Source organism: Pteronotus mesoamericanus, unplaced genomic scaffold (genome assembly GCF_021234165.1).
Source record: "Pteronotus mesoamericanus isolate MK-2021 breed Mesoamerican mustached bat unplaced genomic scaffold, CSHL_Meso_final contig_73, whole genome shotgun sequence".
Classification (NCBI taxonomy): Eukaryota; Metazoa; Chordata; class Mammalia; order Chiroptera; family Mormoopidae; genus Pteronotus; species Pteronotus mesoamericanus.
In genome coordinates this window covers 21,143,950-21,158,764 of record NW_026555245.1, presented here as the reverse complement: position 1 = coordinate 21,158,764, position 14,815 = coordinate 21,143,950, and the positions used below count along the sequence as shown (strand labels likewise).

The window sequence follows — 14,815 nt, the reverse complement described above, 5'->3', positions numbered from 1 at the left end:
CTAACATACAGGAGGCACCCAGAGGCCGATGAGAATGTGTAACTGCCAAGGCTTTAAGACCAGCACGGAGGCTCAGTGAGGGGAGCACGCAGTTTCACTCTCTAGGTTTCTTAATGACATTATCAAACCATAAGTTATAGCCACATCTCATAGTTCCGAAGTGCTTTTTATAACTTTGCCTTTTAAATTGCTTGACCGGCGACTCATTTAATAGATGATTAACTATGATTCCTTGGCAATTACATGGGCCTGGAAATGCTTATAAAGAGAAAAATCCTTACCTGTGTTGTTTTCAATATTCTAACAATTAAGGTGGGAAGTATTTCATTTTGTGAATATTTAATTATTTTTGCTCTTCTCTGCATAATTTGGAGCCAGTACTGTTTTTCTTGTTGCAAACATTTTTATTGGTTTTTCAAAGTTTACAGATCTTAGGCACAGTGCCTTTAATTGCCTAACAGGTAAAACAGTAAGTAGAGAAATCACAGAGGAGTATGTGGGAAGGTCCAGGAACTAAGCACATTCGACATTTCAAATAGCCCGAGGAGGGTTGTCATGACCTAATATGGGATCCCTACATGTCGCAAGCCAGGACCATTTCAAAATATATAGTCCTCGTCCCCCCACCCTCTCAATACCTCCCCTTAAAGATCAGAAAGAGCTTCCAAATGTCCTACCGTTCCCAGACACAGCAGGAAGAGGCAGGTGCCTCTCCATTTCCCTTCCTCTGGAACAACCTCTTCTCCTAAGACAGAAAAGAGTTGCCAAATGGCCACCAGAGAGCCCAACAGCAGTGCCACCGCTCCTGTGGCCACGTGACAGGGAGTTGCTGCGTGTATTATTGCTGGGCTGGTTCACTTTGTCTTTAAATTGGCCTTTGGTTTCTAGAAATTCACCTACTTTCATCAATTTGAATATACATTCCCCAAATCATAGGAGAAAGTATTAATCAATATGAATATTTAGGAATGGGGAGGAAATGCAGAAATAGAGTGCCCGGAGACCTCAGAGAAAACATCTCAACGTTTAAAAAATATTCCTGCCAACTAACCTTCCTTTCGCCCCAAATAAACATCTCAGAATGGGGAGGGGTAGAAAAGGCAATGTGGGGCACCTTATTTTTCTGGCACCATCTCACACCATCTACCCCAGATCTAGAGAGGAAACCCAAGAGTGGAGAGGCGAATTATTTAATGTCACAGCAGCTGGTCAGTAGCTGAGCTGGGCCAGAAAGCAAGCTGTGCCTCACCTACTGCGATGACCATCACCTCCTCTGCAGACCCAAAAGGAGGGTCTCAGCAGAGCAGGATGCACATCCAGAACCACTAGCATTGGAAGGACCAGAAAAACCCTGATGTGGCCCGTCAACGGGGCTGCCTCAAGGCCCACGTCTCAGGCTGGGGGTCAGACTATCTGACAGGTGTGGGCCAGATGTGATGAAGAATGAAAGCAGCCCCAAACCCAAGCAGGCCCTGACAAAACGGCAGGTTTTATTTGCTTGAGTAAAGGAATGATGTGGTTTGGCCTCCGTAAGATGCCAAACATTGGTAAATAGCTCCACTCAAACGTCTTCTTAGAGCTAGCCAACTAGAGTACAAAAAGACCTGTCTTGCCTATTGGTATTCCCACGAACTATTAGTCACTTCTGTAAAACAGGCCATGGTTGTCTGCACATGGACACTCTAAGAACAAGTTACTACTTCTCCTCCATTCGGGGCCAGGTAAGGAGCAAGGGAGCTCCAGGTTGGGCTGAGCCTGTGGTGCTGCTTTTCCATTCATCACAGCCTGGCTAAAATTGCCCATGGGTACCTGCACAGGTCTCCAATGAGATCCCAACAGGACATTCAATGGAAGCCAACATTCTTATCCTTTCACCACGACCAAGGCCCCCAGGAAATGCATTTCTTCACCTCTCCTTGGTCCGTCCCCGTGCCTCACTCAGGTGAATCTCTTGGGCACAGCCAAAACTGGGGTAATGTATTTCCCTGGTGCTTCCTTTTATCCATGTATTTTTGATTTTATCCACTTCTTCAAGCCTCTCTTTTCCATCCTGCCTACTTCTTTTCCTACCTTTAGCATTGTCAACTCTTCCCCTCAGTCACGATACAATTAATTACCAGCCCGGGCCTCTCCTGGGAGTCTCCCAACACAGTAGGCCTAAAGGAAAATAGCCACCTCGTGGTCTTTTGTGGTAAAGTGACAGTGAAAGGACAGGCACTGTGGTGCAACTTAAGTGTTGGCTTCTTTTTGTTGGGTCTGTAATCAGTGATGTCCTTCACCACTTTTTATCAGAAAAGATAAAACAAAAACCAAAACAAATAAACAACAAAAACCCAGGAAGGCCTGCTGTCCTATGAGGGCAATCTGGATTTCAGCAAAGCCTTCCTGTTGCTCTTTCCCCATCAGCATGTCATGTTGCAATACCTTGGCTTCCTCCCACCTTCTATCAACTGTCCTGACAAATATGGTAAAATAATCACGATGGAGGCTGATGGCTGGTGTTTACACAGAATGTAGTTGAAGGGTGTTGAAAGGCAAAAACAGGGCCTGGTAAATGACGATAAGGCAAAGGCAATGATTTTGCCTTGACCTCAATAAAGTCAGGCTTAAAAAAAAAATGTATCACTGGTTTTATTAAGGGGTCTATCTCAGAGAGGTCTCTCTCTGTCGAGGGGAACAGACAAGCCACGGCAGAAAACCAAGCCCAAAATGCTGATCTCCCATCAAACTACCCCAGGGTAGCCAGACCAATCAGGAGCTAAGCTAAGCTAAGGCAGAGACCATGGGAGCTTAACGTCAATAAGATGTACCAGCAACCTGCACAGGATGGCGTCTTCCCTAGAAGTGGTATTATTTCTCTTGGGCATTTGAGAAAAGGGGCTGGAAGCAGGCTGTTTAAATAAACATTAAATTTATTCTCCTTTTGGCAGTATCATCCCCACTACTGCCAGATGTTCCTACTCCAAAAGCAGCTGTGCTAGATGGAAGGCTGGAAGCCAAAAGACTCTTCTGTGTTTAGAGCAGATAGGAGCATGCATACTTTCTACTGCTTGCGATCATCTGCCTGGAGTCTACATGCCACCCTAAATTGACCAACAGTACCATTCCCACAGCTTGAGAGACAGAAAGCTCCTGTGGAATAGTATTCAACATGTGTCTCAGTATCCAAGCGTTGGAAGATCTGGGTTCAACCAGCGACAGCATGAAATAGGACTGCAGCATGTGCGGTATGCAAAATTCTCAGCTGACTGACCAAAATTTCCAGCCCATGGCTCCTCAAACACTAATCTAGGTTCTGTTTTGTTCAAGCAACTTTCAGATACTGAGATTATCCAGGTGGGACTGTGATATGAGTCATTTAAAAGCAATGTTTTCTTCAGTTGATACCACAAGAGGAAGTCAGATTCAAAGCACGTGCAAAACCCGATGCAACAGAAGGATCTGATGTACCATTGCTGGCTTAAAGGGGCAAGTGAACCAAGTTGTGAGAAACGTGTGCAGCCCTTATAAGCTGAGAGCTGTCCCCAGCCAGCCAGAAATGAACTCCAGTCCTACAACCTGAATCCTGCCAGCTGAATGAACTGGAAGCACATTCTTTCCCAGAGCCTTGCCTGGCTGACACCTTGACATCAGCTTTGAAACCCTAAGCAGGGAACCTAAGCAAGCCCACCAGGACCCCCGACCTACAGAACTGTGAGATGATAAATGGGTTATTGTTTCAAGATGCTAAGTTGGCGATGATTTGTTATGCAGCAACAGAAACTATACAGCAGGTAAAGCTCTCTGCAAGTAGAGTGCAGTTCCCAATGTCTGGACTTCTTCAATGTTAGCCGTCGTCTCTGCATCCTCCCACACCCCTTCGTAAGAGCATAGACCTCCTCAGGCCCCTTTCACTGAAAAAGAAAAGCGTATCAAGAGGACTGAGGAGACAAAGACTTTACATACTTCAAAAGCCCACCTCAGGTGGAGAAGACCATTTGGAATTCTAGTAGAATGAGATCTTCCCCCTTCTACCAACTCCAAGCCCGTACACACAATCCTGTGTTCTTGTACATTATTGCTGGGGAGGCCTTTACCTGTATCCCTTCTCATAACTGTGTTCACGGCAAGCAGTCTGGGGGGATGAAGTGAGGTTCTCATCTGGAGCAAGAGCAGTCATGCTACAAGGGGTAGAGTCCCCAAGCATGCATGTTCCTTGGCTGTGACGCAAACCCACTGCATGCCTGGAATCTGCCTGGCACCCCCCGCCCCCCGCCCCAGGTCACTAGTGTGGGAGAAACAGGAGAAGCCAATACAAACAAGAACCTCTTGTTGCTCGCTCTTGTGCTCCGCGTAACAAAGTTCATCGTCTCTGACAGGATTCTCTTGTCTTCTGCTAGCATCCATGAAACAGTAATAATCTTACTCACCAATAGGTAAAATTCCACACTATTACAATTCCATCTTTAAATCAGGAGATCTAATCTTTAAAAGGAACAAAATATCCTTTTAAAATTTTCTTGTGGAGATAAAATTTACATCGCAAGATTACTGAGAATAAAATAAAAAAAATGTATGGCACACCTGAGATACAGAAAATATCCAATAACTTTAATTGGACCCCTGCCCTTCCCAGGCACTTATCCCCCACATACAAATACAATGAACCAGGCAGGGAGCAGAATCTGTCTCCGAGATAACAGGGTCCATTCCAAAGACAAGGAACGAAATAGTCTAATGTACCATTTTCTGAAACTTGCATAACACTGCACTGCTTGTAAAGAGTTTCCAATGGTATTATTTCCTTTAACCCTTACACAGAAACCAAGGTTCAGAGGTCAGTCCTTGCAGAAAGAACAGTAACAGATGCCACAGGGTCTGGAAAACAGGGCTGCACGGCAGGAGCCCCGGGATGCGGGCTGAGGAAGCCCTGCTGAAATGTAGCTGCGGTGTCCGCCTAGCAGGACGGCTGTGTCGTGGAGGCACGCTCTGTGTCCAGGAAAGCTGTGCAGCTCTCGTCACTACAGGGCCTCCTGAGGAATGTCAACACCACTGGAGAAATGGCTGGAAACCACATGATATAAATATGTCTTTTCCTTGGGTATTCTGATTGTTTTTAAATGGAAAACCTAAAAATGCTTTAATGTAAGAAGCTATCCTGTCCTGATGAATTTGGAGTTGGCCCCCTTTGGGTCCTTGGCAGCTTCTGCTTTGTCTGCAGGCGTTAGGGCCTTTTATCCTGTGACAGTATCACTTGAGGGTCTTGCTAAGGTTGGAGAAGCCAATGCCGACACAGGTCATCAGCACTTTATCCCCGCCCTTGCGTTCTTCACCGCATGGCTTGGTTTCAATTTTAAACATAATCTGGAAAAAGCTCTTCAAATGACGCAAAAATTCTATCCTAAAAAAAAAAAGAGGGAGGAATGAAAGAGGAATTAGATTTTGGAAAAACTCCTCTCACCTAGAACCCAAGCTTTTAATTTCCCAGATCAAGAGTGACCAAAATTAAGAAATTTTCACCAAAGCTGATTAAGTCATAGTTATTTATAGCCTATCAGTCTCCAAAGAGGATTATTTGTGGAGGGATGCACACAATACAACAAGATGAATTACATAAAGTTAGAGGTTAGTACATGACACGAAGTTTTGTCCTACACGCTTGTTACAGTGGACATAAACATGGCGCTATTTGAGTGGCTCCTGCAAAGAGAGAAACATGCAGTTGATTCACAGCTTCGTGCGGTAAAACCAAGCAGAACAACTACTGCTGATCCCAAAACACAGGTCTCTCTCTTCATTCCTCGGCTTCAACAACATCCTTCCATTCACTTAAGCAATATTTACCGAATGCCTACAATGTACCGGGCACTGTTCTTGGTGCTGGTGATGTTGCAGTCAACTAAAAATCCCCTCTCACATGAAATTTTCAATCTAGTGGGGTAGACAAGGTAAGTTAAATATTCTTGAAAAGGGAAATTTAATAATGTACACAAGGCAGATGGGGAGGAAACAAGGGTAAACAATATCTGTGTGTATATGGCAGGAGGCAATATTAAATAAGGTGGCCAGGAAAGAGCAAGAAGTTTCATGGGGGCTGTTTCTTGTCATCTTCCTTAAGGAAGAGCTATGGCTTCACCCCCTGAGTATCCTGGGAACAGCAATTCCATGGAAGGGCTATGATCTGGGTACGCAGACTTCTACTGGTCTGGCCTCGCAGATCTAGCACCACCCCAGTTCCCTGACCATAACACCCACCTGGAGAATTTATTACACATACAGATCCCTGAAGGCTCTAATCAACTGGCAACTGACAGGGGAGACAGGTCCATGTGGAAGAGCCCAAATCACAGGCCGTAGGCAAAGACGTCCCCTCTCCACTCGTTTCCAGGCCCTCTCTCCCCAGTGCACAGGGCCAGAAATCTGTTATTCATAAGCACCCCTGGTGATTTTTATCACGCAAGTTTGAAAAACACTGGTTTAGTTAAGAACAGATGTTCCATGTATCTGTAATAAAGCACTCCAGCAATCTTGTGTTGTGCTCCCTGCCAATCGAACCAACCAAAGTCCCTATCCCAGCCAGATGGGTCTCAGCCCCAAACGTACATGGAATCATCTGAAGAGCTTTCAAAATACTGATCCTGACCTGCAGATCAATGGAACAGAATTGAGACCCAGGAAATGAGCTCACTCATTTATGTTCAACTGATTATCAAAAAGGGTGCTAAGATAATTCAACAGGGAAAGAATGAACTTCTCAATGAATGGTGCTGAGACAACTTCACATAGGCCCTTTCTTCACAGCACACAAAAAATAACTCAATATGGATCAAAAAGCCTGCATGTAACTGCTAAAATGATGAAATTCCCAGAAGAAAGCAGGAGGAAATCATGACCTTGGGCTAGACAATGGCTTCTTAGAACACAAAAAAACAGAGTGATGAAAGAAAAAGAAACAGGACTTCATCAAAACTGAAATATTTTGTGGACACTATCAAGAAAAGTGAAAATACAATCCCCAGGATGGGAAAAAAATATTTCCAAATCATTTATCTGATAAGGGTTTAATACCTAGAATATATAAAGAACTCTTAAAACTCAATAATAAAAAACCAAATAACCCAATTTAAAAATAGATAAAGGATCTGAACAGACATTTCTCTAAAGACGATATGCACAAAGCCAATAAACACATGAACACACGTTCAACACCATTAATCACAGGGAAGTGAAAATCAAAACCACTGTGAGATACCACTTCACACCCAATAGAATGGTTAAAATAAAAAAGACAGATGATAAGTAATATGTGGTTCAGATGCAAAATAGAAAATTGTTACCGCTGTGGAAAACAGCCTGGCAGTTCCTCAAAATGTTAAAGGAGTTATCGTATGATTCAGCAATTCTATTTTTAAATGTATATACAAGATAAATGAAAACACACACTCAAAAACTTGTACACAAATGTTCAAAACAGCATTACTCGTAACAGTCAAAAAGTAGAAACAACCCAATGCCCATCAACGAATGAATGAATAAACAAAATGTGATATATCCTTACAATGGAATACTGTTCAGCTATAAAAAGGTACAAAATATTGATACATGCTACAATATGTACCAAAAATGATTGAACTTTGAAAACATTATGCTAAGCACAAAGAAGCCAGTCACCAAGTTTTTTGAGAGAGAGAGAGAGAGACTGTGTGTGTGTGTGTGTGTGTGTGTGTGTGTGTGTGTTTAACTTCACACACAATTTGTGAAGTTAAAAAAAAGTATCGATTGATTCAGGCTCCCACCCTTACAGTATATACCAAACTAAGTATAAAGCCTACTGTAATGAATTTTCCCTCTTCCTGCTCCTCTGTTCTAGTCAATCTAGTTAAAGGAGGGAGAGGCAAAAAGGAGAAAAGGGGGCCCGAACAATCTCTCACCCTGTTTGGCTGACATGACCAGCAGGCATGTCAGGGGTTAAGAGATGAAACAGGAACTGCCCTAGAGAGTAGTTCTGGTAAGCCCTGCATGCTCACAGATAAAGTCCTCACTTCTTTACTCTCTCTCCATCTCCATCTTTAAAATAACTTTCCACTTGTCAAGTCTTCTACAGAGCATTCCCTGGCCAATAACCCTCCTGTACTCTTAGTTCTGCTTGTGGTGTCTAATTAAATGCTTATGTATAGTTGTCTCACAATTGTCCCCTTCCTCCCCTCTCCACCTTAGTAGATTATATAAGCATCTCAAAGGCAATAACCTTAAGATACCATTGAAACCCATTATAACTGCTAGGCATTATGTAAAGCATTCCATATTGAGGCATGAAAGAGAATTTAGGAGTAAGGACTAATTTTGGGAAATGACTTCAACATTCTTAGCAATTAAGGGAAGTCAGTTCTTCCCCTGCTGGCTTTCCTGTCTTACTAACCAATTTTTAGTTTTTTGCCCTTCACCCCACCCTGTCCTAGGAAAAAAAGAAAACAAAGACAGTAAACCCACAGATAAACAGTCCACATCTGTGGGCAAAGCGTCCAGCTGGCAGTAGCACAGGCAAAGCCAGCCATCTCACCAACTCATCCGCACTCCAAGAAAAAAACAGCTTGTCCTCTCTCTCGGCCCTAACACAGGCCTGCTCCCAGAGCCTCCCCAGCCTATTCCACTGTGAATCGTTCAACTGTGCTAGAAAAGCCAGACACCCGCCCCAGCTGGCAGAATTCCTAAGAGGCCACTGCTTACTTCTGATCTCTTGGAGCAGGATGGGAGAAACACAGGTCTGAGTGTGCAGGCCTACATATTTGCAGCTCTGAGGTATTGGTAGTCTCTGGAATAGTTAGGAAAAGCCAAGCTGGTTCTGCTTTTTACATAATGTTCTGCCAGCCCCTCGACCTGTCTGAGAAAGGCTGTCCAAGGAAAAGGGTTAAGGTATGTTTCAGAATGCCCTCCTGCCTGCAGCCCCACACTCCCTGTCTCCTACAGCGGGGCTATCAAAAAGCAAACATGTTCAGAAGCTGAGAAATAACCACACACAATATTAAATCCTAACAGTCTCTTTAAGGAAAGGAAAAACAAACAGAATAAACTTGCCCCATATCAACACACAGCTGAACAGTCACATCCGGTGCTGATCCACATCCTCCCCCACAGCCCCACAGCCCCGCAGCTCAATGTGCCTCCGGCCACACACAGGCCCCACGATGCCCCACCCCATCCCCTCCCTTTTCTTCCAAACACCACTCTGTAGATCCACACTTGCTAGGCACAACCATTGGGCCACAAAGCCAGGCAAACGAGACTGCCACCGCATGCTGAGGGCAGCTCTGCTCCCCTCCACACAGTGTGACTGGCAGCTTTTCAGAATGACCGTATCAGACAGCTGGGACTGTGCACCTTCCATGGGAAGGGCTTAAGAGAACAATTTCTGTAGTAAACTACTTTTTCCAATACAAAGTGATTTATTTAAAAACAAACAAACAAACAAACAACTGGCTTCTTGTGAAAGCCTCCAGGCCATCAACAAGCAGGTTTCAGAGAACCCTGGAACACAGAGATAATTTTTTCCTATGTATCTTCCAAACACGGGTTGTTCCCACCAGCGCTGTTGGTCAACACGTGACAGCCACTGGGCTCAAAGTCATCTGTCCAGTGAATCCCAGCTGCTCAGGACTAGCTGGGTTGTTGGGCCCTGTCCCTTTATATACGGCCCCTCACACCAGGTCCCTCTTCTGATAATACCTGGTAGACAAGTGGGGGTGAAAGCAATCATGGGGAGCTTTCTCCCCTTAGCAGCTCCCAAACTACAACAGAGGTCCCCCATTCCTGCTGCACCGAGCCACTCAGACAGTGGAAATACCTACTTCTCGGGCCTCAGGAGGGGATAGGAGATCTGGATGAAGCCCCTATAGTCATCATACCACAGCTTTTAAATGTATTGGTGGCGCTTTTCTGCCAAATAGTGGCTTTCCCAAAGTCCAGCTGGCCTATGCTATAAAAACTAAGGCATTAAACTTGGTTATAATGGCAGAAGGAAACAGATCGGCTGGTGGCACTGTTGGGAGATGTGGGTCCCAGGAAAGTTTGGTTAAAAACTCACTAAGAGCAGGTCACTGACCTCTCTCTCATCTGAAAAGTAAAACTATCATTTGCTTTTACCATACACCAAATCTGTTCTGGGGTTCAAACAGCTTAATAAAGGTGACAGGGCTTCCCAGCATGTTAAACACAATTAAATCACCAATGTAAGGTGGAGCGTTATCCTGCTCGCTCAGGAGAGCAGTTAAAACACCTGAACCCAAAGAGCTATAGGCCAGGCCAGCACATCGCTTTCCCCTGCATGATTGCCATTTGCTCTTCACACCGCTGTGTGACAGGCAGGGCGAGCCAAGAACCCCTAGTCAGTCCATGTTTAACGAGGACCCTGGGCCCTTACTCCCCAGCACTTCACGAGTAGCAGAAAGAGGTCATTTATTAAAGTGACAAAAAAAACCAAAGCAGCATGGTTCATTTTAGACCTCTAAGTAAAGATAGAAGGAGATCTCTATATTTGTTTTATTTCAAGTAATAATGGTCCATGCACCTTATTTGTTGACTAAGCCTTATTTTCTCCATTGATTTGAAATATCAGCTTCATCATATATCACATTGTTAGATATATACATTTGTTTCTAGAATGCTCATTATACTTCATTGATCTACTTGATTATTTCTGTGCTGGTGCCATGTTGTTTTAATTGCTGAGAATTTATAATGGTTTTATTTTTTTATATTATATTTATATAAATATTTATATTTAATATTTTATAATTGACTTTGACATTTAAAAATAAATAAAATGGGAGGGAGGGAGGGAGAAAGGAAGAGAGAGAGGAAGGAAGGCAGGCAGACAGCCTCCTACCTTTTGCAACAACATGGATGGAACTGGAGAATATTATTCTCAGTGAAATAAGCCAGTTGGTGAAAGACAAATACCATATGACCTCCTCTATAAGTGGAATCTATTCAACAAAATAAACTAATGAACAAAATAAACCACAGGCACAGAAACATGGAGCAGACTGAAAGTGACCAGTGGGGAGGGGGGAAGAGAACAATGGTGGACAGAAGGGGAAGGGACTAGACAAAGCACATGTATGAATGACCCATGGACATGGACAACAGAGTGGGGATTGACTGTGGGAGTGGGGGGGTGGGGGTGGGATGGGTGCAAGGGGGGTAAAAGGGGAAAAATTGAGACAACTGTAATAGAATAAACATGATTTAAAAATAAAAAAAAAATTTAAAAAAAGATAGAAGGAGGTCATTTTACATTTTGAAATAAAGACTCTCCAAAAAATGTAGCATGGCTCCCTGCCTCAGGAAGGGAGGTGTCTGGAGTCCAACCCCATACATAAGAGCCGTGGGTCAGGGAAGCATGGATTCCGGATGAGACTGTCTGGGCCTGAACTCCACATGCTGACTGTGACCCTGGGCATGTGACTGGGCCTCTCCATGCCTCAGTCCCCTCACCTGCAAAATGGAGTGTGCAATAGTACCTGCCTCTGTCACCCTCAAAGGGTTATTATGAAAACTAAATGATTTCATATTTGGACAGACTTAAAACAATGTCTGGCCAATTGTAAATTCTACTAAGTGTTTGTTAAATAAACACCTTACGCAATTCTTGGAAATAGTAAATAAGATGTGTGTAGTCTGTTCAGCAATATGACTGCAGGAAGTTAATCATACATTCAAAAATTAATGGATATAAATGTATAGGTAACTGAGCAAACACAATTTACAGCTGACTTTAGGCTGGAAATTACCCAAAGCAAGTTTACTGGGCCTCCTGGTGCTCAAGGTGACCTTAACACGAGACTAGATTTCCCGGAATGGGGCAGGACAAAGGGGTGTCTGGGTGGAAATCGCAATGTCCAGCACTGACCGAGCTCTGCCAGGCATGCTGCACTGCTGCGAGCATTAAGTGCATGACCTTAAAGCTTCACTCCATCTCCACAGGCCCATGACTACAAGACCATTCACCTTCTCCACAGACGAAAGAAAGGCTCAGAGATGCTAATGATCATGGTCCCCTGGGGCTCCAGGGTAGAGCCAGTGGTGAAATCAAGTAGGCTGCACACTTCAATGTCCGTATAGCAACAAAATTTTGAAAGTTCTGGTAACCTCAGTCTCCAATCATAAATAATTTGTGAAAGTGCTATTTTCTTGCTGTTAATTCCACTTTCATGTATTTAAAAACATAAGTCCTCCCTAAACTGTAATATTAATTTTTTTCACGGGAAGATGAAACCAATGTCACCAACTGTAAACCATCTAAAACGCAACAAATTGAACAGAAATAGATTCTTCAGGAGATACCTCAAAAAATTAAGAGTCGATCTGCCTTTTGACCCAGTGATCCCACTTCTAGTAATATATCCGAAGGAATCCAAAACACAAATTTGAAAGAACATAAGTACCCCCATGTTCATTGCAGCATTATTTACAATCACCAAGATATGGAAGCAGCCCAAGTGTCCATCAGTAGAGTGGATAAAACAACTATGGGACATTCACACAATGGCATACTACTTGGTTGTAAAAAAGAAAATTTTATCCTTGGTGACAGCATGGATTGACCTATAGAGTATTATGCTAAGTGAAATACGCCAGTCAGAGAAAGACAAATACTGTACGATTTCACTCATATGTGGAATCTGATGAATGAACTGGACTGATAAGGAAAATGGGGACAGACACAGAGATTGAGAGCAGATGACAGCTAGCTGGGGCGGGGGGGATGGTGGGGTTGGGGTCAGAGGGATTGAGCAAAAAGGAAAAAAAGTCTTCATGGACGTGGACAACGTTGGTGATTGCTGGGAGGAGGGGGGGGGAAGGAAAAAAATACAGTAAAGATTAAATTTTAAAAAAAGAAATAGACTCTCCACATACCAACATGTTATCCAGTATTATTTTATTCTACAGAAAAAAAAAAATCTCTCTGGCCTTTCTGAATAATTTCATACATACAGACTTGCCTTCTCAAGTAACACAGTTGGATAAAAAGACAAGTAACACAGAAAACCACCAACATAAGTAAGAGGGAAGAATAAAAGGAAGAACAGAGACCCTGATTTTTTCAGAAAGGGTTTGAAAGCAATACGGCAATAAAAAGATCCTCCTTAATCCCTATGCACTGAAGAAAAAAAAATAATTAAAAAGCTATGTATACAAATCAGAATGTGAAAACTGCCAGAAGAAATACATTTCTTTACCCCAAGGAGGGTCCTGCTTCCAGTTTTCTTGAGAAATTTCAGATGTAAAAAACCAGATTTTTATGACTTTATCTATACATAAAAAAAATGATAGTTTCCTCTCCAAACTCTTGAATCCAACTAGGATAAACTGTCCTCCCCCCAACCATGATTATACTGACTATAGATTCTGTGCCTTTTTTACCCTAACTGTACCCCCAAATATGACGTTAATTTTGCCTACTGGTCCCTGAAGGATGTATATTTCTTCCTGCCTTCGCCCTTCCTCATTTTGAGCCACTGCAGCCTTCCACAATGATAAAGGACCGAAAGGGTCCCAAACAGATACAGCTTTCAAAAATAAACTCCTTACAACCCCACACCCCCTACCTTGTGCTAGCTTACCAAAAAGAAAGGAGGCTGCCCTTTCCCACCCCACAGCAGTCCCCCTTGCATGAAACCCCGAGAGGCAGGAAATCCAGAGAAAGATAGCCCCAAGTCTCAAACATAACTTTGCAATTTGCCCCAGTCCTGTAAAGCTCCATTCAGAGTAGACCACTTTATTTTCCTGGGAGACGTAGTAATTTTAGGCAAGGTTTCTGAAGACAAGACACTACAATTAATGTTTGGTGAGAGAGTCAAGGAGAACACAGGAACTTTAAAAAAAAATCCAGTCACATCTTAACTATCTCCACAGGGGCTGCTGACTTGAAAAATTATAGAGGCCCTATAGCCGAACTGAAAAAAAAAATCTCTAAGGGCAAAAAAAGTGTCAAGTAAAAATAAAAATACATATTCCATTTCTTACATAATATTCTGCCAAAACCCATGCCCCACAACTATACACGTCTGGACACAGCTGCAATGCTGTGCGAGCAACCTGATCTTCTGCTGCCCTGAAGCAGAGGTTGGGAAAGCAGTGGCAATGAGAGCTAAGAAGCTGAAGGGGCCATAGCAGTCACAGGCTGTCAGGCGCTTCCAGCAAACTCTCTACAGGAAGTGAATCTCTGCACTTCCGTAATCCCAGCCCTCACCTCCTCTCCAAATGCCTTAACTACAAAATCTATTTTAGCGATGTTGATTCCTGATGTTAGTGTGCCATTGAGGATTACTCAATTTCAGGTTTCCTGTGCTGTGAAATACTTTACACAAGTTATCAGCAGATAAAGTGGTCCTCACCAGTTTCCTGCTTATCAGTCTTCTCCCATTGCTAACAGAATGCATTCTCTTTTATTTCCTTCTTCCAAAAAGACCTCCCACCACCAACACAAAATTTTAAAAAACCCCTCTTTCAAGCTCCTGGTCTCTATGCCCCCCAGCAATGATCCAATAGTGCAACACCCCTCAGCTGTGCTTGTCCCGTTCCCAACGTGATGGCACCACCATTCTTCAGTTATCACAGTACTGTACCTTTCAGATATACAGCATCGGTACCATGATAACCGAAAAAGGACAGTTCAGTCTCATATCTACCTGAATATCTCCTCCCATGCAAGGCCCACCCACCGACAGCCAGATGTCAGTGCTCAGACTGTCACCGCAAACTCATTTGCTAATTCAAGTCTTCTAATGAGCTGCTCTTTTTGGAGACTGCTTGTTTAATACCTCAGCCATCAATT

At 43.4% G+C, this 14,815-nt stretch overlaps 1 protein-coding gene across 2 annotated transcripts in view; it reads right to left on the bottom strand.

Annotated features, from left to right (window-relative positions):
• Window positions 1-383: 383 nt before the first annotated feature.
• Window positions 384-14,815, bottom strand: part of RCL1 (RNA terminal phosphate cyclase like 1) — a 69,080-nt gene continuing 54,648 nt past the window's right edge. Inside the window, exons 9-10 of one of the 2 annotated variants that reach the window (XM_054583083.1) lie at window positions 5,824-5,910; window positions 384-5,380 (exon numbers count right to left, since the gene is read on the bottom strand). In XM_054583083.1, the coding sequence (XP_054439058.1) occupies window positions 5,230-5,380; window positions 5,824-5,910 (238 nt within the window). In that variant the 3' untranslated portion in view covers window positions 384-5,229. The remainder of the gene's footprint in view (window positions 5,381-5,823; window positions 5,911-14,815) is intronic. The other variant, XM_054583084.1, reaches the window with a different exon arrangement.